Genomic DNA, 26,633 nt, shown 5'->3' with positions numbered 1-26,633 from the left:
ATAGAGGAGGATTTAAAAGTGTCTAAACCACCCGTATCATCTAACAATCCATTAACGGTAAAAACCAATCGTGGTTGTTCCACCTGATAACAACATTTCCAGCCATCTTTCTTAAAATATATAAAAAAAAAAAAAAAAAATTTGAAAGAAGCATGCTCTGTTGATGTACACTGTACTCAAGGTGACCTTGGATGATAAAGTAGTGATGGAAAACGTATCCATCTACTTCTCTCTCTTCACTTAAGTGATATAGTAAAGGATATATTCACTTTGAAGGTACGTGTATTTGCTTCCACGTCACTGCGTTAAAAGCGTATATCAAGAAAGTGTCCATGCGTGTTAATGCTTTTACGTTTTTCTCACTCTCGTGTTTTTTTCCAGGTCTTCTTTTAGTGTATTTTTCTCTCATGGCGTTTTGCTCGCGTTTGTTCCCAAATGCAATTAGGCATGTCCAAAGCGTGACGTGAGCTTGAAAAAGAAATCACACTTCTTTAAACGCAACCCCTTTCTGTAAAAAGGATTTTAAAATATAAGAATTCAAACCTTTCCTGTTGTTCAAAAATCAACAATTTTAAACATTATGCTTGATCACGTTGATACAAATGATTCAAAGTGAACTTGGCACTAAATTGAAAACACAAATTTAATTTGGTCAAAAACAGAATATCTATGCCGTGTTCATTTGATTTGAAAGTTATTTTGTTCAATATAAAGGATTTCCTAATTAAAGTTAACACACAAATACATTGATTAGGTTTGCAGTAAATGTTGATGAAATTACATGTAAGAACGGGACCGCAAGACTCTGGCCAGCGAAATATGAGGTAATATAAATAATACAATTTGTTCTTTTTAAAATACCATATACAACACAAGAAAATATATATAATATAAAAATCGCTGTAAAATCCTCCCGCATATGAATTATACCTTTGTGGTAAGTATGCGGTGAATTATTACAGCGAGTGTATGTTATAATAAACCACATCCATTTAAAGTGATTTTTCTCTCTTTTCAAGATGCAGCTTATATGTGAAAATTGCACTGTTCCCAAAGTTAAACATATAGGGTAAAATGAAGTATATCTAAAGTCTAAAACAACACAAGGAAAACAGTTGTTTCAAGGATCTCCATGCTACTTGTGAACGAAAAAAGAAAATACTCAGAAAAAGCATTAACCCATCCAAAAGCTTGCAATTCCTCTTTGACATATTCACTCACATTTTGTTCAACCGTATTTTTAACAATTGAAATGATTTCAATAATTTACCTAGATTTGATAGAATTATTAATTTTGCGCTGATGGTGCTTCATTATGGAAAATGCAAAATTATACAGCTTAAACAAACTCGTTTGAAAGCGAGCTGCGGAGCATTAAAGTGAATTGTCGCGCTTCAGAAACACGGACGAAGGTAAAATTATATTAAAATTAGAGTACTAATTCTGTATTTTTACAAATTATACCATTAAAACCAAAATAAGATCTTAAGAGATTGTAAAATTAGTTACTTATATTAATTAAAATATTTTAAGTATAAAATAAACATGTGTTAAGTAGATCTGTTGAATTTGAATATTTCAATACAATAATATAATTGATCCTTGTTAATTTGAATAACAATTACTTTACTTTCTAGTTGTGTGAGTTTAATCGCCCTCTTTCCCAAAATCAAGCACCGGAGAGGGATCCAATTAACACAAAATAATGAATTCAATGGATTCAATAAACAGTGTGATTACGTTCGTCACGTGGTTCGTCAAACACAGTTGCTGTACAAAGTTTATTTTTGAGAAAATCATGTTAAAATGTGTACGAATTTGTGTGTGATAAACGTTGATCTATAACTGCACTGTGAGTGATTTAGTATAATTCAAAAAAGCTATGTTTCATTCTAAACTCTAAAAGCTCAATTCATAACTTTTAAAATACACAAATAGTTTTGAAGAAGTTTCAGTTATTCCGCAAAACCATTTTCATATTCTGCAGAATCTTTTTGGATAATAAATCAGAACCACATCAAAATATGTGGTTCCTTATATGACAAAACGGATCTTCAAAGATTGACACGAATTCTGCACTATCCATTTGTTAATCATAAAAGTTTCTAAATTGAGCAAATGTTGTTCTAAACTAAAACAAATCACATAACTGCTTCTGATGTTTGTCAATCACATTATTGTAGGTCAATTTTGCTTCATTCTAAGTGTTATTATATCTAATAGGCCTATTATCCTTTCAAAACACACAAATGATAGGAATTACTCCCTCTTTATCATAAAATATAATTGCGTTCAAAACTTGGTTTGCGTCAAGAATTAAGTATACCTGGTTAGGGTGTTTGCTGTCCACAGATTAGGATTTTTAAAAGTTATTAATCATTTAGATTCGTTGTGATTTGAGACAATTTGTGCATCGCTTATAAATATCATTGGCACCTACTTAACTTAAGTACTCATTCGTTGTTATTTCATCTAAGATTACATATTATATGATTGTTATTTGGTCAGTTCCATGCTGGATGCGATATTCCAACATCAACGTCGTTGCACTTGAAACAGTTGACTGAATGAAGAAGTAGAAATCAAGACTTTTGGTTCAAACCAAATTGTGGAAATACATGTCATGGAGATCGTATGGTGTGCCTTTTCCATGTCGGCCATATCATAGTACACCTTAATAAAGTATTCCATAACAATGTTTTTATGCCATCAGTCAGATATGTAGTGAAACGAAATTAGTCATTCGATGTGATACAACAAGTGGAATAAGACGCAGAGATACAAACTCGTTAAAAATTACACCACACGTGGTTGAAGCACATTAAAAAAAATATCGAGTCGAGTTGGAGTGAATTACACAGTTAACCATGGTATAAACAAGACAGAATCCAGCGATGATTGGTCGATGAAAGTCATGTGATGATGATAACGAGTGATGATTGGTTGTTGAATGTCACTGTCAACACGTTGTATAGCAAAGCCACATAGAATATGCTCATGAATGTTTGCGTTTTTGCACAAAGTTGTTGAAATTTCTGTTAAGTTCACACGTTTTTAGCAGAAAAATGCACACAGGTTTTTGATTCTATTCACTTCCGGCACTAAGTGGTTCTAACATGCTGCCATTTGTAGGGATTCTGTCCGATGAATCAGGTGTAGGCGGTAGGCTCATACCCGACCCTGGTGTGTCCCCACGGGGTGGCTCCTTCATATTGAGATTTTGCTCAGAGAAGTTGACCTGTAGCAAGATATAACAGAAAGAGGTGATTGAAAACAATATACATTGTACGCAAAACTATAACTTAAAATAGATGATGATAAGCAAAATCACAACTTAACATCATACATGGCATGCATGGTGCTTGACAATATGATTAAAACATTAATCGAAGATCTATAGCAATCCTTTTAACATATTCTGTTTCTAGTAGCCAAGTGTTTGTTTTAGTTTCATGCTTGCTGTTGTCGTGGCTTTGCATATATGCAAATTTCTTGATATGGCGTCTGCTATCTACTGAAGATAGCTTTACGACAAAAACACATATGAGTTTTCAAATACAAAATTGTAAAAATATGAACAAATAATATCTTAGAGTAGACTTAAATACGACTGTTTCAAGCTTAAATTTAAAGAATATCACAAAATCAATGTTAATGAATACTTGTTGCTGTATGTTATGTTGAACAAATGGAAGCATTAAGAAATGTGATTTTGTCCTGTATATTGATATCCTATCTTTGTGGGATTGAACTGATGAAAAGATGCTGCAGGCGGTTAGGCATTTCTAACCGTAATGGTCAGCGATACACACACACACCCAACCTCTTAAAAAGACGCCTCATAAACAAGAGCAAAGGATATTAAAGTCAGGTTTGAGTTAGTATACAGGACGAGCTCTTTTAAAGAAAAGTGTGTCAAACACACGAAACAACACTGAACCTCTTGACCGCGTTAGTTCATTGCGAGAGATATACATGTAACGCATAGTATGTGTGAAATGAAACCAACGAACTGATGGGTGGAAATCAACCCGGTCTCTTTTTAGGAATACCTTAGTAGCGAGTAATAAGACCCTAAAAATATTGAAATTAATTCTAATGAGGCTGTATAATATCCAAATATAACCAGGTCATGAATAGTTAATGAACGTACATGTACTATTGTATACATGTACTATTGTATACATGTACCTGTGTACCGTGGATCACTACAAAATTCGAGACCCTAATCGCAAAACGGGTGTTTCGGTCATGTTGATGAGACCTGCCGTGATTAACTAGTGGTTAGGCATGCGTAATTATGGTGGTGAGGATTGTGCGTGTTCACATCCAGAGATTACCTGTAAAGGTCACGTAAGACATGTTAACTAAACCTAAAATGCGCACAAATTTCTTGTTATAATACAATGTGAATTTGACATAATTATTTTATACTGCTAAATGAAGTTGTTTTAAATTGAAATAGTATTCAAATTTGAAGGAATATTTTTTCAGTTTTTAAACAGTTTGTTCACGTTTTAACATAGGTTGTTCATAACCATGATAACAAGTACAGTATTTTTTATACAAACAAGTATGGTACGCGAATATTCGGGTAGTTTGCTATCTACTGAAGATAGCTAAAAACAAGTATGGTACGCAAATATTCGGGCAGGTTGCTATCTACTGAAGATAGCTAAAGACAAGTATGGTACCAAATATTCGGGCAATTTGCTATCTACTGAAGATAGCTGCTTGTGCCTTATAAATGTATAATGGCACAGCTTTAACTGCGATTATGTTGAGAAGCCGGAAATAGAAAGGTAATTCCTTTTCATGCCCAATATATCAAGGGTTGAGAACCAGAAAGCCCTAACTCACAGTATGTTTCATTGTGAGGCTTTTTGGTTGTCAACCCTAGATATATTAAAGGACAAAAAAGCATAGCTCAACTACTGTAACACTTATCTTGAAAATCGATTTTCAACTAATGCTGTTGATATATATTTATAAAACCATGATTTTGGTGATTCAAGATTCATCATGCGTGTATCATAGAAGCACTGATTAGTTCATGCACTATAATCAACTCTATATGGCCGCTTTTAACGACGTAACATAAACTATAGACGGCAGCTTTTTGATGTTTACATACGCCAGACTGTTGAAAGACAAGTTAAGTCGGGACATTGGAGCTACAGTTCAGCTATTGTAATTACAATATCTGGGACGAACGCTTTAATTAGAGCCTAGAGCGCAGACTACAAACCTAAATACACACTGCTATCTACTGAAGATAGCATTGATGAGTTTTTAGTGCAGACATGTTAAAAACAACTCATTGCGTGGCTTATACATAGACAAAATAAAAAATTCCAAAATATATTCAAATGCTCTTTTGACCCAAATTATGAAAACCAAATAAATCCTGCAGCATTTCCGCTCTTAAGGAATACTTGAAAAACCTACAAATCAACGTATGAACAATATTTTTACAGATTTTAATTGAATAAACCACTTGTAGTTGCGTCTTAAACAAGCTATCCTGAAAAGACTGACGAAGTGATTCTATCTATGAAGCTGTAATCAGAGAAGACTTAAAGTGCACACCTAACACTTGAAGACAGGAATCATTGCAATCTTCTAGTATTGCTGAAGGTGATATTCAAATTTGAGGAAGAACAGGGCGGTTTTGTTTATGCGAACCTATCGACTGATATACACCGCCTCGGATTTTTACATGAAATTTACGACGGAAACTGATGGTAAAACACCGTCAAAATAGTAAAAATAGTTTAACAAGGATGCCAGCTACTGAGGCTGGGTCATTCATGTGTTATTCATCATGTCTCATCACCCGCCTCGAAATTGACGAACGAGGTTGTTTCTCACCGGATAATTTTCACCATGTTTTCACATCGGGCAAAATAATTTCCCGTCACGTGATCATATCGAATTTCAATTTAGGAAATTTTTTTTTCATCGGTGTTCAAAGGAGTCAAAAAAGCGCGCAAAATATCAATGACGCTAGCAGCAGACAACATTGCTTGCCAGTATTCACTATTACATGGTAGATAGAGTGTCTGCTTATTAATAATATTAAGCTTAATAACATTGTAGAAAAATATGTTATGAAAATATTATTCAGCTTGTTATACGCTTTTCTCGAACCAAACTGGCTCCAGTGAAAATCCAATTGAAATGTTTTTCTTTCTTTTTATAATAACATAAGCCTTTAATAATTTATTGCCAATATATTCATTCATAATCATTTATGATAGAAAATACTGAGAATGATGTTTGAAATCAACCAAAATCCACGTTAATGCTATTCATATTAAACAATTGGCAAAATCTGTTTTAATTTATTGGCAATATACTTAGTTCACGTTTGATTATTTTATGTGAAAGAAAATACAACAAATAAAACGAAGCGAATGCGAATAAAACGATACTTTGACTATCGAATATGCTTAATAATACCGCTGATGAATTCGCCATCAGGCGGTCAATATACCCGAGCTAAACCAGCAGAAAATTTGCTATGCTACGATATGATACAAGTCAAAAATGATCTGGGTTGAAGTGACAAATAGATCGGAAAGATGTGTGAATTGATAACGATTTTTTCGGTAAAAGCCAAACTGTTAAGTATTGGAAAAATTGAAAATACCGGTGCTTTTATGAATTACACAGTCGTTTGAACATGAATACATGTAAGGAATCAGTCAAAAATGAAACAACTTATAGAAGAAAACATTTGGTGACAAAATAAATAATTATCCAATACAGCAAAACGAAACATCAATTTAGTATTGACTTTTGTTTTATTGAGTGATAGCGGCAAGTAACTGCAAGTATTGGTTTTATCAATGGACGTCATCAGTATCATTGACCACAATATGCAATGCTTATACATTATCTTAACTTGAGAACCACTAAACCAAAGGCTAGGCATATTTGTGCTAATTCGAAATTATTTTAATGAAGATTTCGAAATATACAGCCATGAAAATTCAACATTTTGAGAGAAACTATTATATTTTTTGTACAAGTTCTGTACCTGTTTTTACCCAACAAACGCGCGAGTTATAAAATGCCCGTGGATATACATCTTGTACATTAATAATAAACATTTGTAGATAACATGGACTCTTCATCAACATCATGAAATCCTGATTTACAACATATTAATCTAAATATCCATGAATGAGTAGTGAATTAGTCATTGAATGTTGAGTATCACGCAAGGTTGCTATCGATATGACTTAAATGAAGGGTCGTATCGTGACAGATGTGCGAAAAGCCATTGTTCATGAGGTGAACCGCTTAACCCTGTAGCACCACTACAAAACAACAGACGCTAAGTTCTCAACATATGCATATTATTATTATCATTCAATAATGATAAATATGTCCAAAAATCAAACATTATTAAGTTAATATTTGTAATTGAGAAAATGGTTATCATGAGTAAACGTGTTTTCTGATCAATCTGATTTTCATCAAGAAAAATATATGCATGAATTGATTGGTATTTGTGTACTACAGTAGTAATCTGATTATATTTTAGATAGTATGTGCTTTAATTTATTCAATAATTCAGTATCAATTAATCTATTTAAACGTATGCTGTTTTTGCAGGTGGAATGATCTTAAACAATAATGAGAGAAACTGTTTTATGATAATAAAGGAAGTTGTTGAAATAAATTTGTGCGAGATAGAATTACAAATGAAACAAACTGGCCAAAGAAAAAGGTGTAAATTATAAAAAAATTTGTTCCCGAACCATCCGTTTTTGATTATGTATGTTTATAGTGTGTATACAGTATTGAATAAAAGCTAGACGTGTTTGGAATTCAACTTGAAGTACTATCTTTTCAATTTCTACGTATTTATAGACACATCAAAATTCGTACGGTTAATAGTATCCGTTTTCAACTAAAATTGCAAATTGGTGTTAGTTAATAGTTAACTCATGCCTATGTCCACATAGACAAGCGATACTTGGCATGTTTTAACATTATTTTCAGTGTTTATATACTGTGAAGCATGTGTGCTTATAAGGCTTTAGCGGGTACATTCCGACGTGGAGAAAATATTCATAGTTTAAACGAATCGGTGTACGGATAGTCGGAGATATACGTATCATTTGTTTAATTCACTTACTTTTACTTTCATTTGATTTTAAACACGTATTTGGACAAACTTTAAATTCAAGATGATTTTGTGTTTGTGATGTACTGTTGACCAAAAAGGACTGTTACGATTTTTAGTATTGGTCAGGGTGACGGGCTGTACTACGAATAACTAGTACAAATGTGTGTCCTTTTCAAAGGCGGGATAAATAAACGTATGTAAGAATTGCATGGCTTGGTCAAACACAAAGATACTCACCAATTGTTGGAAAGGCGGTTGTTCAATATCGCTTTGTAAGGCGAAATCACTGAGTGCTTTCCAGGGAGGTTGATAACTTTGTACTTCTACTTGAGTGCCTTGCATTTGTGAATCATGTCGAACAGGGCTAGAAGCTACCATGGGCACTCCATTGAAGCTTTGCATACGTCGGTTAGGGTCCTGTAGAAAGGAGAAATAAAAATAATTGAAGCATTATTAGTTAGTGTGAATATTAAAATGGTGTTCTAAATATTATATAGTCTCCCTATTCAAACAGAGCAATCGTTTTAAGGTCGCTCTCGAACGAGCCCCGTAATATAGATCAACCGCATTCAGAAATCCACCATATATACCCAATATTTACAAAAAGGTCCCCACGAATATTGATTTTTCATTCTATAATTCATTATTTTTTTCCAGTAAATAATTAGAATTATTAAACTGTTATTTTATTAAAGAAAACTTTGGAATATATAACCAACAAGATCGACATGGATGGGTGACATGTGTAATGCGTTATATATGCAACAACTAATTAGTGGCACGATTATTGTTGGTTCGTGTTGTTATTATATGGCTATTGCTCTCTGGATTAATAAGACAGTGAACCACAGTTGACAAGCCTATGGGGCTTTGCTTACAAACTCTTATGTACATAAGACAAACTCATATATTTCCCGTCTAAAATCTCCCACAGTTAAGGCCAATCTTACGAATCACTAAACCAAAGCTAGGCAAGTTTAATAGTGCTCATGAATAAGCATTTTCAAGGAGTAAAAATTTGGCAAAAAATGGTGAAATCCTGCTTTTGTTTTAATTTCTAACTTGTTGGATGCGATACATATTAAGGCCAAGTGGGGAACAAAAGGAAACCGTGTATAGTCTGGTGTATACGATATTACCAGTATAAAATAATGACGATTGATGGACATATTCCGAATAACTGATAGGCAATGGGACCAAAGTACCTGTTCTGACACTATTTGTGTCTTAAATACAGGTCATGATGGAAGACGTGTCAATGAGGTACTACGCATCAGCACGTTTTACGTTATGATATAATGTTCATATATGCGACAAACTAATCATGCTAATGTACAAATTCAAGTTTAAGCTTAGCTTGAAATGACCTTGAACATGAAAATGTAATGCAATGATAGATAATCACTCGACGTTTGAGTGCCAGCTTTTGTCTAGGTCGACTTTATTTCCTAGAATTTGTTTCTGAATTAAATTTTGATGAGGCTATATTACTACAAAATAGTGATAATTATGCCCTAAATTGTAATAAAACCACATCCGTGTCCACACCTGCATCATTGGGGCATAGATCAATACGTCCAACAATGTGGATATATATTTATCATTTTCTTCCACCACAATGCCAATATTTTCATTAAAACATAAAAATGATGAAAAACGGGCAAAACTACAAAAAAATTTGATTGCCATGTGGCGAAAGATCCATATTATACAATATAGATATATCACCAACTATCATCTGTGATTGTTGTGATGTTTTGCACAGCGACAGATGGTCTGCACGGGGGCACATAGCAAAAACCGAAAACATGCGCATCTCTGCTTCTATCGTATCCGCCGAGCCCTGCAACCAGCTAGCCACTGGGCATCAATTGAATGATAATGAAGATGAAGTATGCAGGAAACAAATCAAAATCTCAAACAAAAATCTATAAAAAAAAACCCTCTGCTATCATCACAATCATGTCTGTGTGATTTTTGGCTGTGTTGGCCCGCCCCACGAGTCCCGACTTTGCATGTATTAGACAGAACAACCCTATTACAATGTCTTATCTCGTTCGCATCTGTGTTGCCCCTTTAACTTAAATATTGTATAACGGTATTAAAAAAGCATGTAATTTCATATCAAAAGTATTATCCGTCCGTAGGGTAAAAATAAACCATATCTTTTTTTTTTTTTTTTTAAATTTTCAATACGCACAGAGAGGAAAACACAATACAATATGATAAGGGTAAATTATTTATATATTGCTCTTGTGGTTGATAGTTGGTATATTACAATAGACCCATAGCTGGGAATCACTCCCTAACGGTGCCTTGAGGATGGCTGTATTGTGTGTGGATGAATGGTAAAGAACAGCCAACAAATCAAGCAGGAATCAAAAGAAAGACAGGAAGATATCATAGCTTGAGAAAGACAGCAATACTTCGTATAGCTGACCTTAGAAAGAACCTTGAGTCAGAAGTACAATAGAGATTTCTTCCACTTTCACTCTCTCTTGCTCTCTCTCTCTCTCCTTCTCAAATGCTGATCAATAATCAATTCAGTGATGCATACAGCAAAGGCAAGTCAACTATTACCAGTATTTACAGCGAAATATATACATGTACTACTTGTTTATGGTATATAAAACAGAGGTTCAGCAAAAATGCTTATTTGACAGAAATATCAATAACAGAAAGTAATTTCTAAATCGATACCTACAAGTGGCAAGCTTGTATACAAAATAAGTGAATGGTGATGGACTGGAATTCCACGATGAAAGGTGGTAATTTGAAATTGATTGTTGCCACAATAAGACAAATTAAATAATTTGATTCAATATGTATTATTTACATCGAATTTGGAAAGAAACATTATCAAGTATCTTTACCATATACAGTTCACTAATTGCAGTGTTAACTTTGTTGCTCAGTCACGTCTTTTTAAAGACATTTCTTGTTATACGTTGTACCACAACGTCTGCTTGGCCATACAAAACGTTTCATGTGGCGTGTCTTAAACTAAAGAAGAAGTTTCAACTTAATGCAGAACGGTGTACAAATTATCATTGAAACCGAATTCAATATCGCCTTAAGCAAGTTAAGGGAGAAATAACATGCCCTGATTGGCGTTTCTGACAGAATTTGATACGTCCACGTTTCTCTTAAATACGTGCATGCCAGAGTCCTTAAACATGTCACTATTAAACTATACAACAAGCTAAGCAACATATCTTTACGCAAGCCTTGGTATTGGTATACAAATAAACATACAAGACAGACAGCAAGGGTCGAGTAAAGGCTCCTCATAGCTTGGCCATGCCATGGTTGACCAGGTGGCACCCTTCCGTTTTCTTCCCAGCATAAACGATGCCTTGATTATGGGCCTTGTTTTTGCCCAATGTCCATGCCTAAGGTACAAGGAAAAGTCAATAAACGAGAACAAAGTGGCTGGCCACGCGACAAAGAACAGAAACGAAAGCCAAGGTATACAGACTAAGACAATAGGTCGCCTCGTATGTGTAAAATTGCGGTTTTGTTGGAATAGGTATATATGTCATGCTTTGAAATAATAGAGAGAATATTGACCCATAATAATATTTCAGAACCAACAAAGACCCAAGTTGTCAAATACTTTCTTTGCATTTTTTAGAAGATATTTCTAAAATGATAGTAGTTCCAATAACATATAATTCCATAATTTTAAAATCTGCTTTAATAGATCAAACATTTCATTTCTACATTATAAATAGATCATTGTTGATGTAGATTCTATATATAACCACATACACGCGGCGGGTATTGCACCCTGAGACTACTAGGTGACGAGATCTTCATTTCAATCAGGACTTTGATCGTGTTTCTTTTTACCTCACTTAATGTCGTATAAAATCTCACAATCTTTGATTGGGGTTGATTGTAAATGAGATCCCAGTAAGCCAGGTTTGTATATACGTCAAAATCGTGACCTACATGTGAGATGAAGCTTGAGACATACGTAGTCACTAATTCGTGTGACTTCTGAAGAAGAGTATGTGTGTTTTAAATTGCTGTGTGGGTGCCATAAATAAATATGATGTCGTAAAATTAGTTAGAAATGATGATATAATGTTTTGCATCTAATCTTAACCCTAAACTAGACAAGTTAGTTATGACGTGTCACTTATAAAAAAAAAGAAGCATATCTTGACCTAACCTATGGAACCTATGAAGATATAACCTGATATAGCCCCACCCCAACCTATACTCTCGTACAACACCAGAGGTACACAAGTAGCCAAGCAGGTAACCATTTTACATAAAATCCAGAATGATCGGTACGACCAATCACCCTTTTCCATCTTATCCCATCCCGTTCCATTCATATCTTTAATATTCATAGGCTATAGAAAACCGATCATCAACCTGTCACTCACATGTAACATCTCCCAATGCTGTTCATGTTGTGAGGTAGGGAGGACACGAAGTCATCAAAGTGAAAAATAGTTTCACACTCTGGTAACACCTTTGTCGACAATAGACACATGCACTACATGCCATGCCAAATCAATTGACGACGTTACTCAGTCAGAATAGAGATGCGATCAGTATTCTCTCTAGCCTTATGGGCAGTGATGCAAGAAAAAGGTTCATTTTTTGTTAGTTAACTGGATGGGTGGTTTCGGAGTTATCATGGGGTAAACTAAACGGATTGATATTGTCATGCATGGGCCGTGAAGCAGATCCGTTATTAATGCTGCAGATGGTACAGAGTTGTATGCTGGGCGCTCAATTTTGCCACATTTTGCTATCTTCAGTAGATAGTGTTCGATAGTGTTAAGAGATTCCGCCTTTAAAATACTGTTATTAAACATCGGCTTAACTTATAACAAACATGATATGCGTACTGGTTTGTAAAATAACATTATATTCACAGTTACGCTTAACTGATTAAGTATTTCAGCCACTCTCTTTGTTATATTCATCAGTGTAAGCTTATTTTAGCAATACTTTTAATTTTAGTAAAACTGCTACTTAGTAATTCTAAATATAATTCAATGTGATTTACGAGAACACTTCAAATGCGAGAGCTGGCATAGACGAGGGAAAGACAAACAAGTTTGGCTATGTTTGCAAAGCTGTTCAAGAAAAAAAACCGGTTGGAAAAAAAGTAATATTTTCAAGGCAACCCATGCACAGAGCGAGAGACGGACTCGGCTCGCTTTTCCCCCGTCCACGCGGCGGCACGATTAGTTCGTCATTTGCATTTCCTGCCTCGAATCTCTGGTAACATATTCACGTGCTCGGGCGCAAAAAAACCTTACATGGATAATAATGGGTAGGGAGGGGGAGGCAGATACTCTTGCTGTGCCTCTTTCTTTATTTCTTTTATAATATAAAAAAGTATTTAAAACGTACCGACTCGCAACTAGGCCCGATCCGTGCATATCCGGTCCACATACAGCGATCGATGCTTCGCTGCTAGCAAACCCACACTTTAAAAATATATAAAACGAGGAAAACTTTGCTAGCATTTTAAACAAGACTAGCACGTGCATACGTTTGAATGTATATATCTTGGCTGATTATCATGATTATGAACATAATCCGTGACAAATTGAGCGGACAATCCACGTTTTTAGCACACTCGCCACTCTTTAACCTATACCAAATAAATGCAGGCCGAGTTCGCGATAACTGGGCTTCTCTATAAATATAAGTTGATGAACGTCACTTGCACTGTTGTGACATAATTATGAACTAAAAATACCAAATTGATCATAAAAATACCAAATTGATAAAAATACCAAACTGATTTATTCACGATTATTATTATTATACGGTAATTTATTCATTTTGTACAAAAATACAATATGTTGTTTATAGATATGCATCTTCTTTCTGCTATTGATGCCATGCTAAAAATATGCAGATTGCAGATCATGCATCTGATAATATATAAACATGATAATCATATATCATGCCCGTCTTCCACTAATAATTTTCCAATGCTCAAATAAGTTCTTTCTCAAATTAATCAAGCTGGCGATTATCGTCATCTTATACAATATTGCTATATATATAGCTATATATATGTAATATTATTCCCTTCTTACAAACTAATCAAGTGGTTGGTCTGGCTCATTCAGCCGCAGCTAGCAGTCAGCCATATTATGATGGTATTGATCAACAACCAAATTGAAAACCGATGAGTTTGGGTATACATGCAGTATCATTATACATGGTAATATTGCAGACTCCCTTATTGCTTTTCCAAGTGGCAAACTAGGTTATAGGACGCAGAAGTCATCAATTCTTACCCAAATCAAGAACCACTGAATCAATTTAGGCATATTTTGTACTCACTTATGATGTAATTTGTATGTCTAATCCAAATATGTTCGTGGAAATGTAATTTGGGAAGTTGTTGTAAAAGGCTGCAGAAATGCCATCTATTAATAGACTCGTCCACTAGTATGCAAATGAAGTACGCAGATGAAGGGTTAGAGGGAGTTCCTTCTTATTATTCTGTTATTTATACCAAATATATCGGTAAAACGGACAACTGTGCTGCCATATTTTTTCACCATGTCAACATACACTACAATAGCAATGATGGTAATTCATGAATCCTCAATCTCGCAAAAATGACAATGTTGGAAAATATTGCTATTTTTTATCATTTCAAATCATACTTGGTTTTATATTTTGTATGAGGTATTTTTCATTGGCTTGCTACACATACAAAGCAAGAATGACAATTCTGTATAAACATATTTATATTAGATCGAAACATACGCATCTGCCTTAAAAGTTTACAATGATGACTTTGTTTTTTGTAACATGAAACGAAAATTGTCCCAAATGTACCAGTATAGTCAACACAATATCTAGAACGGTATTTTGTGTGAATACTAGGCCCGTAATATAATATACAATTTATATAACCCACATAAATAAATGTGCTAACCCAAATTTTCTGATACTTTATTAAAAGTGCTCCTATGTATGGGAGGAAACAAATTTACATTTATGTGTAATGGTTGTTTTGTTCCTTATAAAAACGGGATTTTACATCATAATCGTCATGATGGATCTATTATTCAATATTCAAAATTTCAAATGAACAATACCACTTTGTAATACGTTGATAGGCGAGGTCAGAGGTCAAGAAGCGGAACTATCAAAGACACAGATACTTCCTTGATATCACATGACACCTGATAATACCTGCTCAGTCGGAAAGAGAGATACCCTCCTCTCAAAATAAAGCGATCCGATTCCTCGTTATCAATGCAAAGTGAATTACAATGGGTCGTCATATGAAATTGTGAACCATCTAACACCACCAGGAGGATGTCATTTAGAGTCTCCTTTAGGCTTTTACTACAGGGAAAATCATCAACGAGGCGAGTTAATATGTTAGGAAAACGACACCAAAGGCAGTATGTATAGTCGTACATTTGCTTGGAAATCGTGAAAAAAGGGGAAGAGCGCAGTGAGGCTGAAAATGCGACAGAGCGAATCCTGTTCGTGAAATTTAATCGCGCTACATCTGCGAGGGGGGAACGGTTTAGTTGACGCTAGACTTGTGTTGGAAATAAGGGAGGTTTACCTCAGCTATATCATGGCTATTGAGTACAATTTAAATCGCACATAAACGGGTTTGCCCGCGTCTCTGTCGCCGTAACGACATCAAAACACACTAGAATGAGATTGAAAGCAACACTATAGGGCAGGCCAATTACTCATGATCACTATGCCAGTTGATTGTGAAATTATCGGCACTGATTCTAGCGCCCTGTCCAATTACACTCATATTGTTTGCTTGTATACTTGATACGGTTTTGTCAGTCTAAAAAGAAAACCATCGCCAGCATGCGAAACGTCGCTATCTGCTAAAGATCCCGGGTGTGTATGATGTTAATTAAATTAAATTTTCGCTATAAGGCTGCTATGTATGATGAACAGTTGAACACGGTAATATTGTATGTATTGTTGAGTGAAAGATATAAAGACAAAATAAACTGGACGTTGTTCAATTAGATTTTTCGATCAAATTATAATCCTTGGAGGGCTGGTAGATACCTGACAATTTCCTGATCACTACAAAGTGTGAATGAGGGTGTTCTTGGCTTGAAAAGTGCAAGCTGTTTATATGTTAATGTTAAAATTTGTATAAAGAAACCAAATATCGGACACGTGGTTTACAGAGTCGGTAAAAATGGCGTCGGGCGGAGTGTAAAGCATGTTTATTCCGTACGGAAACGTGCTCTGATGTCTTTCACGAGCTAACTTCATGAATATATATGCTATGCAAAAAAAGAAGAGATGCAGACAAGAGAGACACTTACGAGCAAATTAATAATCAAATAACCTAAAAGTATGTAAATATATGCAAGTGACGGGTTGATATGCTCGCTCTGTATACTCATCTCAGAGCAAGAATAGTTCCTGAAAGAGTTCTATCTTTGGTAAACTCTACAACATCCATAGGGTACTGACAAAATTTCTGCCGATATCATGAAGTCACGGTTATGTAGATACGACAAAATATTTGCTCATCGCTCACTATCAAACGATTTGCTGGTACTGCACATTTACAAAAAAAAGGTGTCACTATACCAGTCTCTATAATCTCGGTCATCAAAAGCAATTCACAAATCGTGAGTAAAGCATACACAGAAACGTGCATGGGCAAAACACTGAGACAACACCAAACCTAAACAATGTTTGTGTCAAAATTGACAAGATATACATCAGTCCTCCTACTATGAACCAAAATGCACAGTCTCATTCCCAATGGCATCATTCACTAACATTCATTCAAAAGATTATGACTCAACCTTTGACTTGGACATATAGAGGATGAGTTTCTGTACCCAATGCATATAAAGGTCATCCTACAAGTGTACAAGCATATTAGGGTTCAAGAACTTTGTACTGATATATGAGTTTAATTTACACCCTAGTGTCCTGATCGCTGTCATCTCTGCATCCACAGTGATAGCTTGAATAAGACGATGAACCGAGCACCATCTCTCTGATCTCAGACGATAAACAAGAGGAGGGGACTGAAAAAGCACGCTTCCAATTACCTAGTCATCTTTTCAACATTCATCTAATCGTAACTATCAACTGAACATCGTTGAAATAAGACATAATTGCATCACATATAAAAGAGAAAGAAAAAATAAATCAACTCCCTAGGAAATAAGATCGCCATCTTTATCTATATTTTTGTTAATCACAGTTCTCTATTTTTTATTGACCCTCTCATTGAACAATGTTGAACTGTTATCTCGTAAAAAAAGAAAATATATATAAATATATGAAGCTATTGATGGCTGTCATTCTATTGAAATCTTATATACTGAAAAGGGAAATTAATGCTCTGCGTGCTAGCATGCGCTTCAATGGAAAAAGTTCAGGTTTTGAAATATTTTCTCAAAATATCAAGAGCTATCTTAAGAACTACTGGATCAATACTAGGCATGTTTGTACTCATTTTAATGCATTTGTCATACTGATTCCAAATATGGTCATGAAAATTTACATTTCTGAAATTTTTGAATTTAAAAAAAAAAATTGAAACATGTCGTCTGCAGTCGACACCCGCGTGAAAAGAGTTAAGTTCGCATATAGAGTATTACTTCAAACCCCCAAAGATATAACATCACTGATTTCGTTTTTAGGATGCAATTGTGATTACGCTATGTTGATGATGTTGTTGTTTTGATATTTTTGAGTTATTGAACTACAATTTGCCCTAGTCCTATTTATCTAGGGTTGTAGCTACTTCAATAGTTGCATGCATCCCTAAACGTCGAGCTGCAAGTTTCCTTTATATTAAAATCAAAAATTAACTGATTGAATATGCGTATACTAGTAATCTACAAAGTCGTTTGAAGTCTCAATGTAAGTCATTTAAGGGTCTCAATACATGTGTATACTGATTTATCAGTGGTGTTCTCTAGGGTCATGAACATTGAATAGGTTTTGTTCATCCTCCTCGGGGCGTCTCCAAGACTGAGTTCATCTTCATCCTCAACATCTTCATCAGCAACGTCATTTTTTCAATGATGATGATGAAGAAGATGATGATGATGATGAAGTTGATTGCTGTCGAATATGAGAAGTGACATGGCTCATGGGTGATGCCCAGTAAACATCGCAACAAAGGCACCTCATCACACACGTAATGTCACAACACGTTCAATATCTTCAATGGGTGACGTGCTTGTAATTTACTACCAGTCCGGAAATTACCGAAGGGTTCCTGCCTTCAAAAAAAAGTTAATATATGTTTTTAAAATTCAGATAACAAGAGCATAATGATCGTGATCATGACGGAATTAAGTCCCCGCGACATCGGAGTGTGGTTTCAAAACAAGAGATGTTCAGCAGAGGATGGTAGCCAGCTGCTGTTGCTGGATCATTGAATGATGATGTTGCTGGTAAAGATGGTAAAGATGTTGAGGATGAAGATGTGTACACTCAGTCTTGGAGATGGTCTGAGGAGGATGAACAAGACCCTACTTACTGCGCCTTTATGTTTCTTTTTAATTACTATGTTACTACACAAGTTGGAGTTGGACCACATGCACAGGTGCCAACTACATGGACAGCAATAACTAATTGTATCATCAAATGAATGAAGTATCAAACTAAGTAAGTACATGTAAGCATGGTAAGTATTGTCGTGGAACCATGTGCATGCATGGACTTAAATGCACTACTTATCATGACTTACGCTGGCCTAAAGATGATCGAGCATGAACACTAGAGAACATGGTGAAAGCACAAGAAAGTGCAGTGTCCTCCTTTGTGAGTGAGTGATGTAGATAGGTTCGCTCGATTGAAGTACTCTTGACATAGTACGTACTCAATAAATGGTAATACTAGTAGATGAAATAAACCTCAAAATTAATTCTATTACAACTTTATTCACTAAAATTAAGACTAATTATCCTACCTTTGATGCTTGTTGATCAGCCGCTTGTTTCATTGCTATTTGTCTCTTCTTGTCTTTACATCTCTTATTTTGAAACCACACCCTGATGACGCGGGGCTTAAATTCGTCATCTCCACCAATTGTTCTTTCATTAACGCATCAGGTCTGGGGTTCGCGTTATAGCACGTCCTCAGTGTGTGCAGTTGTTTCTCGTTCAGAACCGTTCTAACCCGGGTTGGCTTCTCTTGTTTATGTCCATGTGAACGCACTGTTCTATTAGGCAGAGATTCTGTGTGTGAACCTGTGATGAAGGCGTCGTCGTGTAAATCAGTGATGGAATTGACATTCGACCGTAGCGATGAGAATGTTGCCAAGCATGGTAACAGGTAGAAAGGCCAGATAAACCAAAGCAGACGGCAAAATTGGAATATGAAAGAAATGGAATAAAGAAAAAACATTATGATTAATAAGTAAATATTACTAACGGAAGTGAATAGCGCGGTTTTTTAATAGAGTCATCTGCATGTAAGTTTATTTGCTAAAGATGATATGTTTGCTTTTTTGTCTTAATTATGCCATAAATAATGTAAGCTTCGTATATTGTTAGCCTGCATGCATAAATTTGAACCAAATTAAAATGCGCGTTGTTCATCAGTTCACGGTGGTTTGAACTACATATGTGTACATATATGAAATAATGAATAATATAAATGCACAGTAAATTATGGATGATTTTTGACAAAATATGACTTGTATAATAATTGGAAAACTTATGGCTTATTGATCTGTGGAAGAAACAAAAGCATTAAACAATAACATGTATAGAACCCCACATGCCCTTAACTCGAATCACAAAATGGCGCCACTAGATCGGCAAGCAATAGACACGTGAATGGTGACGTCATTTATAATTCATATTTTCTTCTATTCTATTCCTTGTGTAAAATTGACATATTATGGCGATGAAAGTTCACTAATTGTTTTCTTTTATGCATAGTTACATGGTAATTAGAATTACATTTTTGATGAGAAGGCCTCTACGCTATTACAATATTCTGAGGGTTTAATAGTGTGAGATATATAGGAATTGTAGAAAATGAAAACAATTAAAAGAAAGATATATTATAATTATAGACAGTGTTGTCCAGAAAGGTTGGACGCAAGATGTATTAACGACATCAATTAATCCGAATCAGAAGTATTGACAAATCACCCATACAAAGCAGGTAGGCTATAAGACGAATGACAGATACAAAGACATTCAATGAAAATACAGGACAGAACAATTTAATTCCTTCAAATGTTGACATGAAACATATTATTATATTGCAATAATTATCATAAATGCGATTGTATAGTTTATGGTTAACTAAAACAATAGCAAATAGATTAGTAATTGTTACACTTTCATCAGACACCGTCTCTGCAGCACACTTGCATTGTCATTCTCACTTGTCAAATTATGTCTAAGTTTTACAATATTTATACACAAATTTGATTAATATCTGGTTGTGGTGGCAGAATATGAATTCAGTTTTCGCAACGTTAATCACTTTATAATTGCGGCTAATTTATTTTGCTTGACATATATCGGTCATGCCTATTATATTCAGTGCCATCTTTTCAACAACATGGTAATAAAAATCTTTTTAAACGGGTATGCTACAATAGGTTTCAATGCACAGCTCAGCACCAATTTGAGAAGTTTTCTTTATTATACCAGAAACAGGTCAACCTGGAGGTAGGGTTATGAAAAGCATTTTACGTATCAATTGACAGCTTTCTCTATCATTATTAATATTAATATTATTATTTGTATCACTTTTGCACTGGGATTAGTGTGCGTCTGAACATTATAAACATGGATGCAGAGTTATAGAAAGCGATGCAGCGAGCCTTACTATTTATTATTATGAATTATTTCAAACGAAGGTTTGTTTAGTTTTTTTCGTTATTGGTTTACTGTTTCAGCACACGTCCCTAATGCGACCGAGCAAGCAGAAAATCTTCACATGTTTCATTACAGCCTAGGCGTATTGACATGACCGCACAAAGATTAATTCTCAGTTTATATGGGGTTTATAATAATTTTGAAATAAGCCCTGTTTGTTACAATTGATTTAACCCTACAACGCTATGGTAAGTTTCCAATCTAGCAATAATCCAAGCATAAGATACTACATGCACAGATGACGTGTGCACCAAGCGGAAAAGGAATCTCCTAGGATTTCGGTAGACTCGTCATGCATGCTCATGGAGGCATAATTTGAAGATGTACCTAAATTGCTATTGAAAACATGATTCTGGAAATATATAGACTTCTTACTGCTGGGAGTTGTGCCACTTGTCGGTCTTAAAATACACACATATTCGTTTAGAAATATATCTTCATCTTGTTTCCCAAAAGACGCTTGAAAAAAATTAGATGAAAAACTGTGCCATTGATTATTGGTTCTATTTTGACGTGGGAAAGTTTCAACAAGCCACCAGAAGTGTCATTGAAATAGAGTCAATTATACAACAAAGTGCAATGCTCGTTAGAAGGGGTTTTCTTTCCGTCAATTCTTCACAAAACACACTGTTCTAATAAGTCCTCCTATGACTAGATTTCAGAATAAGGGAAAATTGGAGCGAGTGGATATTAATTTTCTAGCCCTAGTGTGTACACAGGCCCTAGACTATCAACAGAGCTTGGCTCATGAGTTATTGTCATCGTATATACTTTGAAATAAATGACTTGCCACTGTATTGTCAACATAGCATATGTCGCGAAAAAAGAGCTCTCATTTTGTGTTGAATCGTAAGGGTGATGTACCGCAGAGTACAACGCGAGCATTCGACACCCTCGGGGTTCCATGGCACAAGAGGTGAACGGCCAATGCTATTGTATTGGTGGTAGCAATTTAAACAAAAGCAGAAGAAAAACCCAGAATTTTATGAAAAGTGAAAAATATTCAACAGTTTCCAACTAGAATCTGTTGTATTTAATAATACATCATCTTTGACATGACCTAGGTGAACCTAGTAAAGGCACTTTGTATATAATTATTATACTAAATCTGTTTTTGAATAATCATTCGCTGAAGGGTATGTTTCCCAGTCGCGTAAAATCTCAACTTCTTTTCTGTGGCTTTAGCCAGATATAGCTTCTGCTGTAGCTGCGGGGTTCAGCTGACCCCAAATCAACTTCAGGGCGAACGTCAGTTTAGGGACAAAAATGCCGAACGATATTAAAGATATGGGTTGACGTGTTTTGTTTTTCGAACTATATCAGTAATTGTTCCTAAGAACAATAGAATAATAGTGCATGGGTGAAAACCTTTATGAAATAGACCCTCCATTTTTGCTCCCGTGAAAATGATATCATTGCTTTCTTATTTCAAGAAAAGGTTAAGGTCTAGTGTCTCTTGATCGATGAATGGACAGATGCAGATCTGATAATATTCTTGGCTTAATCGGGATCTTAAAAGAAGTTGGCTATCCCGATTGACACCTTAATCGGGATTTAAATCAAACTGGACAACTTATGAAGTAACATGATATATAATGTTGATTTTTCGTCAACTTACCATTCATATAATTTCGATGATTGCCATTGTTGTTGTTATTCGCAACTACATCGGGTGTTGATCTTTCCAAGACTTCGTGGTCGGCTTTGCAAAATAAGCCGTCGTCTCGAAGAGCGAACTCATCTCCAGGAATAAGCTGTCTACTGCATGCTACACAACGAAAACAGTCTATGTGGTAGATTTTATTGCGAGCGCGCATAACAAAATCGTTTTTACTGAATCCTTGACTGCATTTTGCACACTTTGTTCCAAATAACCTGCAAGAAAACAGCCCAAAAAATCGAGATTAAAAATAGCGGTTTGGTTAACTTAACTGATTGGAACCCTGATAAAATGGTTAATAAATACGCGAATTGGAGGAAATTGTTGTCACTTAGATATTCAATTGGTATAGACAAATTTCTTGTAATGATAATCAGCTAATAATGCTTTAAGCGTTTAATAATCATTGTCTAATTAATAAAACAAAACTACACGATGCATGCCTCCCTGGTTTTGGTAGCTCGGTTATTCAGGATGTAATTAAGCCAGTGGTGCATGTGTGTGTGTTGAGGACATGCTTGCTTTTCTGTTTGTATGTGTGTATGCAGCGAAAATTAATAAGGAGACAGAGCCGATTTCTAGCGGGGGTTTGCTAGACGAATATCACACACATGCAGGTTATTGCCAAGTAAATTTCTACATTTTTTTGTTTTAATAAGTCGGGAAACGCAGAATAATAAGATATAAAACTCTGGTGGCATGAATGGCACGGTGGCACCGAAAGGATGACGAGCGAAAGCGTTGGCAAATAAACATGGTATAAAGTTATAAACATAAATTTAACTGCCTTTGTCAATTTTCTCTAGTCAAGTCAAATTATGCATGTTCTTAAAGAAATAAGTGGGAAAAGACCAAAGATGAAAAAGGGGGAAATTTGAAGCATCTGGGAAAGGATTCGAAAGTGAGATCGAGAGGTCGATTGGAATTTTACGTCAAGACAGAAAGTCGACACAACGGTGGCAGATTTGGTCGCAGTGGAACTAATGTCAACATTTGGTCGTAACAACAAGGAATAGACGAGTTGCAAGAAAAGTTGGCATACCCTGAGTTGGAATGAAGGAAAAATAAACCCAAGTGAACTGTATATTTACAATGCTACTACGCCTTCAAACCTATTTAGGGTTCCCCAACATTTTGCCACACTTTATACGTACATGCATATAGGCTGACGACGGACATTCATGGACAACAGAGAAAAAAGCACTTGTTTAGCTATCTTATTGGAATGATCATTATGATGATCTAAGTGAATTAACATCAATACAATTGCGGTGTGATATGCTATTATTATTAAAATTGTGGCATTTACTGTACAAAAGAATTTATTCATTTTACCCTGTCATGCTTTAATTCAAGGTTTGATGTGTTTTAAATGGCAAGAAAAGGCATATTGGTTTTTTATTGCTCTCCTGGATAATCTATTCTAAAGCATGCATCTATGCATCTTTTGAATACGAGACTTTCATTTCATGCCTAGTACATGTACAGTTGGATAATCACAAAATGTATGATAAAACCATGAAGTTGTTTAAGTCAATAAATTCAATACACAGCAAATTACCAAACTTTTGTTTTTCATATATGCATGGTTTACCACACACTGCATTGACAGGTCCATATCACATTCATTGATAAAATTGAATCAGTTAAATTTAATTACAATATCGTTTCCTCTACAACTGTACATTACGGTCTGAATGAAATTCATATTGGTAGCTCGGTAAACTATAGCAAATTGTGATGACAAAAGTGATACAGCTATAAATGAACGGATCGCATTACAAATTGTCTCCAACATCACATGGCTAATTTAGTCCATGCAAGCTATATCATACACATTACAATCCATGCATATGATTATATATTATAATGATAGGCTTGCAGTATGTTCTTGTTGATAGTTTTGCTGCAAAATTATGATGAGATAAACCAATATTTTAGTTTTAAATTGATGACAGTCCGCCTATCCTTCCATCTTTGATTAATCAATTGACACACACCCAAAGATGAAGACACTATTGTGTAGTACCACAGATCCTGGATCTGTGGTTGTACCTGTGTTTGAAAAGTATCAAACGCGTGTAAACACCATCCCAAATGACATCTCCTTCAAGTTGGGTACAATGCAAAGCCCATGAAGGGTGGTCGTTTCGTGTGTACATAGATAAATACGTGCTAATGTGTTGCTATATAAGCTAACAGTAAGTGTGAAAGACTGCCTAATGATTATCCTTTAGGCTAATTAGTGAGGATAATACTCACGTCAAGTGTCAACGCCACGTCAAGTACCTCAAACTATACTACACGTAAGTAATAGTAGTTGTAATGATGTTGTTTACCTATTTCAGGAAGAGTTTTGTCAACAACATTTTTGAATATCTTTTTAAGAGGTCTAGTCTAAAATATATGAATTGACATATGAGCATTATACACCGGTGCCTTGTAAAACTCTGAAAGTCGTATATAGATGGAATGAGTTTAACCCTAAGTTTCAAAACGCGTGATGATTACATTCATACAAAGCAAACTGCACACGTCTTTATATTGACTGTATAATGTAGTTCGTAAAATTGTTTGCCTTTAAGTAAACTTTTTGAAACAATTAAAAATCCAACTTCCAAATCCGATGATTATGTCTTTTAGTATAATGACCAGTTATTTGCTCGCGGTTCATTCAGGGAATAGTCAACTTGTTCTGCGCCTCAAATAGAGAGAGACCAGCCCGAAAGACTTGTGCACCTGCTTCGTTACGCATTTATTCTTAACTGATGAGACAAAAGTAACTTTACGGGTGCTTCGCTTACCTGAGGTAATCCCGCTTGCAGTATGGTTTGCCATCGCGCACATAGCAGGTACATGTCTCGTCTAAATAGGCATTACAATCGGCGCATTTCAGACAAGCTGCATGCCATTCTAAGTCGGGAGCAACTCGTAGTATGTACTGGTCCTGTATGGGTCCTCCACAGCCTACACAACATGACATCCTCCGTTTCTCTGCAATGAAGAGAAGATACAAAGTTAGATAACATAAAGGAAATGTATGAAAGGGTCGACGGTTATCTAATCAAATGGTTAACTCTTACTGTAATAAGAGGGAGGGGGTAGTGTAACGATAATAAAGTTGAACAAGAGTTAGGTACTACATAGGCCTAAATTATAATAGGAGCTACTACTAGGTGACGAATTTTGAAACCTGAAAGTATAATTAATAAACAATAGTCATAATAATAGTAAAGAAGTGGAAGTGTGCAGATCGAAAGTTCTTTCAACTTCCACTCAAGTTCCACCTTGGTTGGTATCAGATGAAGACGAAAAAGATGAAGTCATTAATCGAAATAAAGAAATGATGAAAAAATGCATACCATTTTTAAAATCGAGATACGTACTCTTCGAGATGGTTTCCTCCATGATCGGCATTGTACGCATAGAGTATATTCCAGAGATAAATAAAGATAACGAGATGATGTAGATACAAAGATGGGCAGCAAAGCTAGCTGCTCTAGTCCGATTGGCACTTCAATGCCCGGTGCTATTACAATTCACCACCGCTTGAAGATGAGTCGGTAAGCTAAGCATCCAAACTGGTTAATGCTCAACTTGCAGATGGGTGGTCTGTTGATATACTCCTTGCCTACCAACGTTCCCTCCGTATGTATACACGTCTGTCCGCGTTAGAAATCTACGTATAGTTCCATCAGATGACTGTGTCACCTCTTGCAAGAATGATGATCGTATGCTTGTAAAAACCTTCACTACTTGTCTTGTCCGACAACTTGATTGGCCTGGCGGTTTTAATTTATGTTGGCACGTGACGGGCACGGAACAAAGGGAGGCGATTGGTGGTTCTTTTGTTACGCGACGAATACGGGAGAAACGATCGCTGGGTGGCGTAGATCGTTTTCACCGGGCTCTGCTGCACAGCAGGCATGCAGAGAAGCAGGGAAACCGTTATGTGTAAGTGAAACGT

General features: G+C 35.4%; 1 protein-coding gene across 1 annotated transcript; it reads right to left on the bottom strand.

Annotated features, from left to right (window-relative positions):
* Window positions 1-397: 397 nt before the first annotated feature.
* On the bottom strand, window positions 398-26,633 carry LOC140158533 (insulin gene enhancer protein isl-1-like). The gene is given in 7 exon segments (XM_072181656.1): window positions 398-3,238; window positions 8,378-8,557; window positions 19,077-19,174; window positions 19,177-19,356; window positions 22,625-22,881; window positions 25,471-25,660; window positions 26,053-26,633. Coding segments are annotated over 7 exon segments (1,098 nt in total). The 5' UTR covers window positions 26,093-26,633; the 3' UTR covers window positions 398-3,085.

Source organism: Amphiura filiformis, chromosome 8, assembly GCF_039555335.1.
Source record: "Amphiura filiformis chromosome 8, Afil_fr2py, whole genome shotgun sequence".
Taxonomy (NCBI): Eukaryota; Metazoa; Echinodermata; class Ophiuroidea; order Amphilepidida; family Amphiuridae; genus Amphiura; species Amphiura filiformis.
The sequence above is the reverse complement of the archived record's forward strand: the minus strand, read 5'-3'. Positions and strand labels throughout refer to the sequence as shown.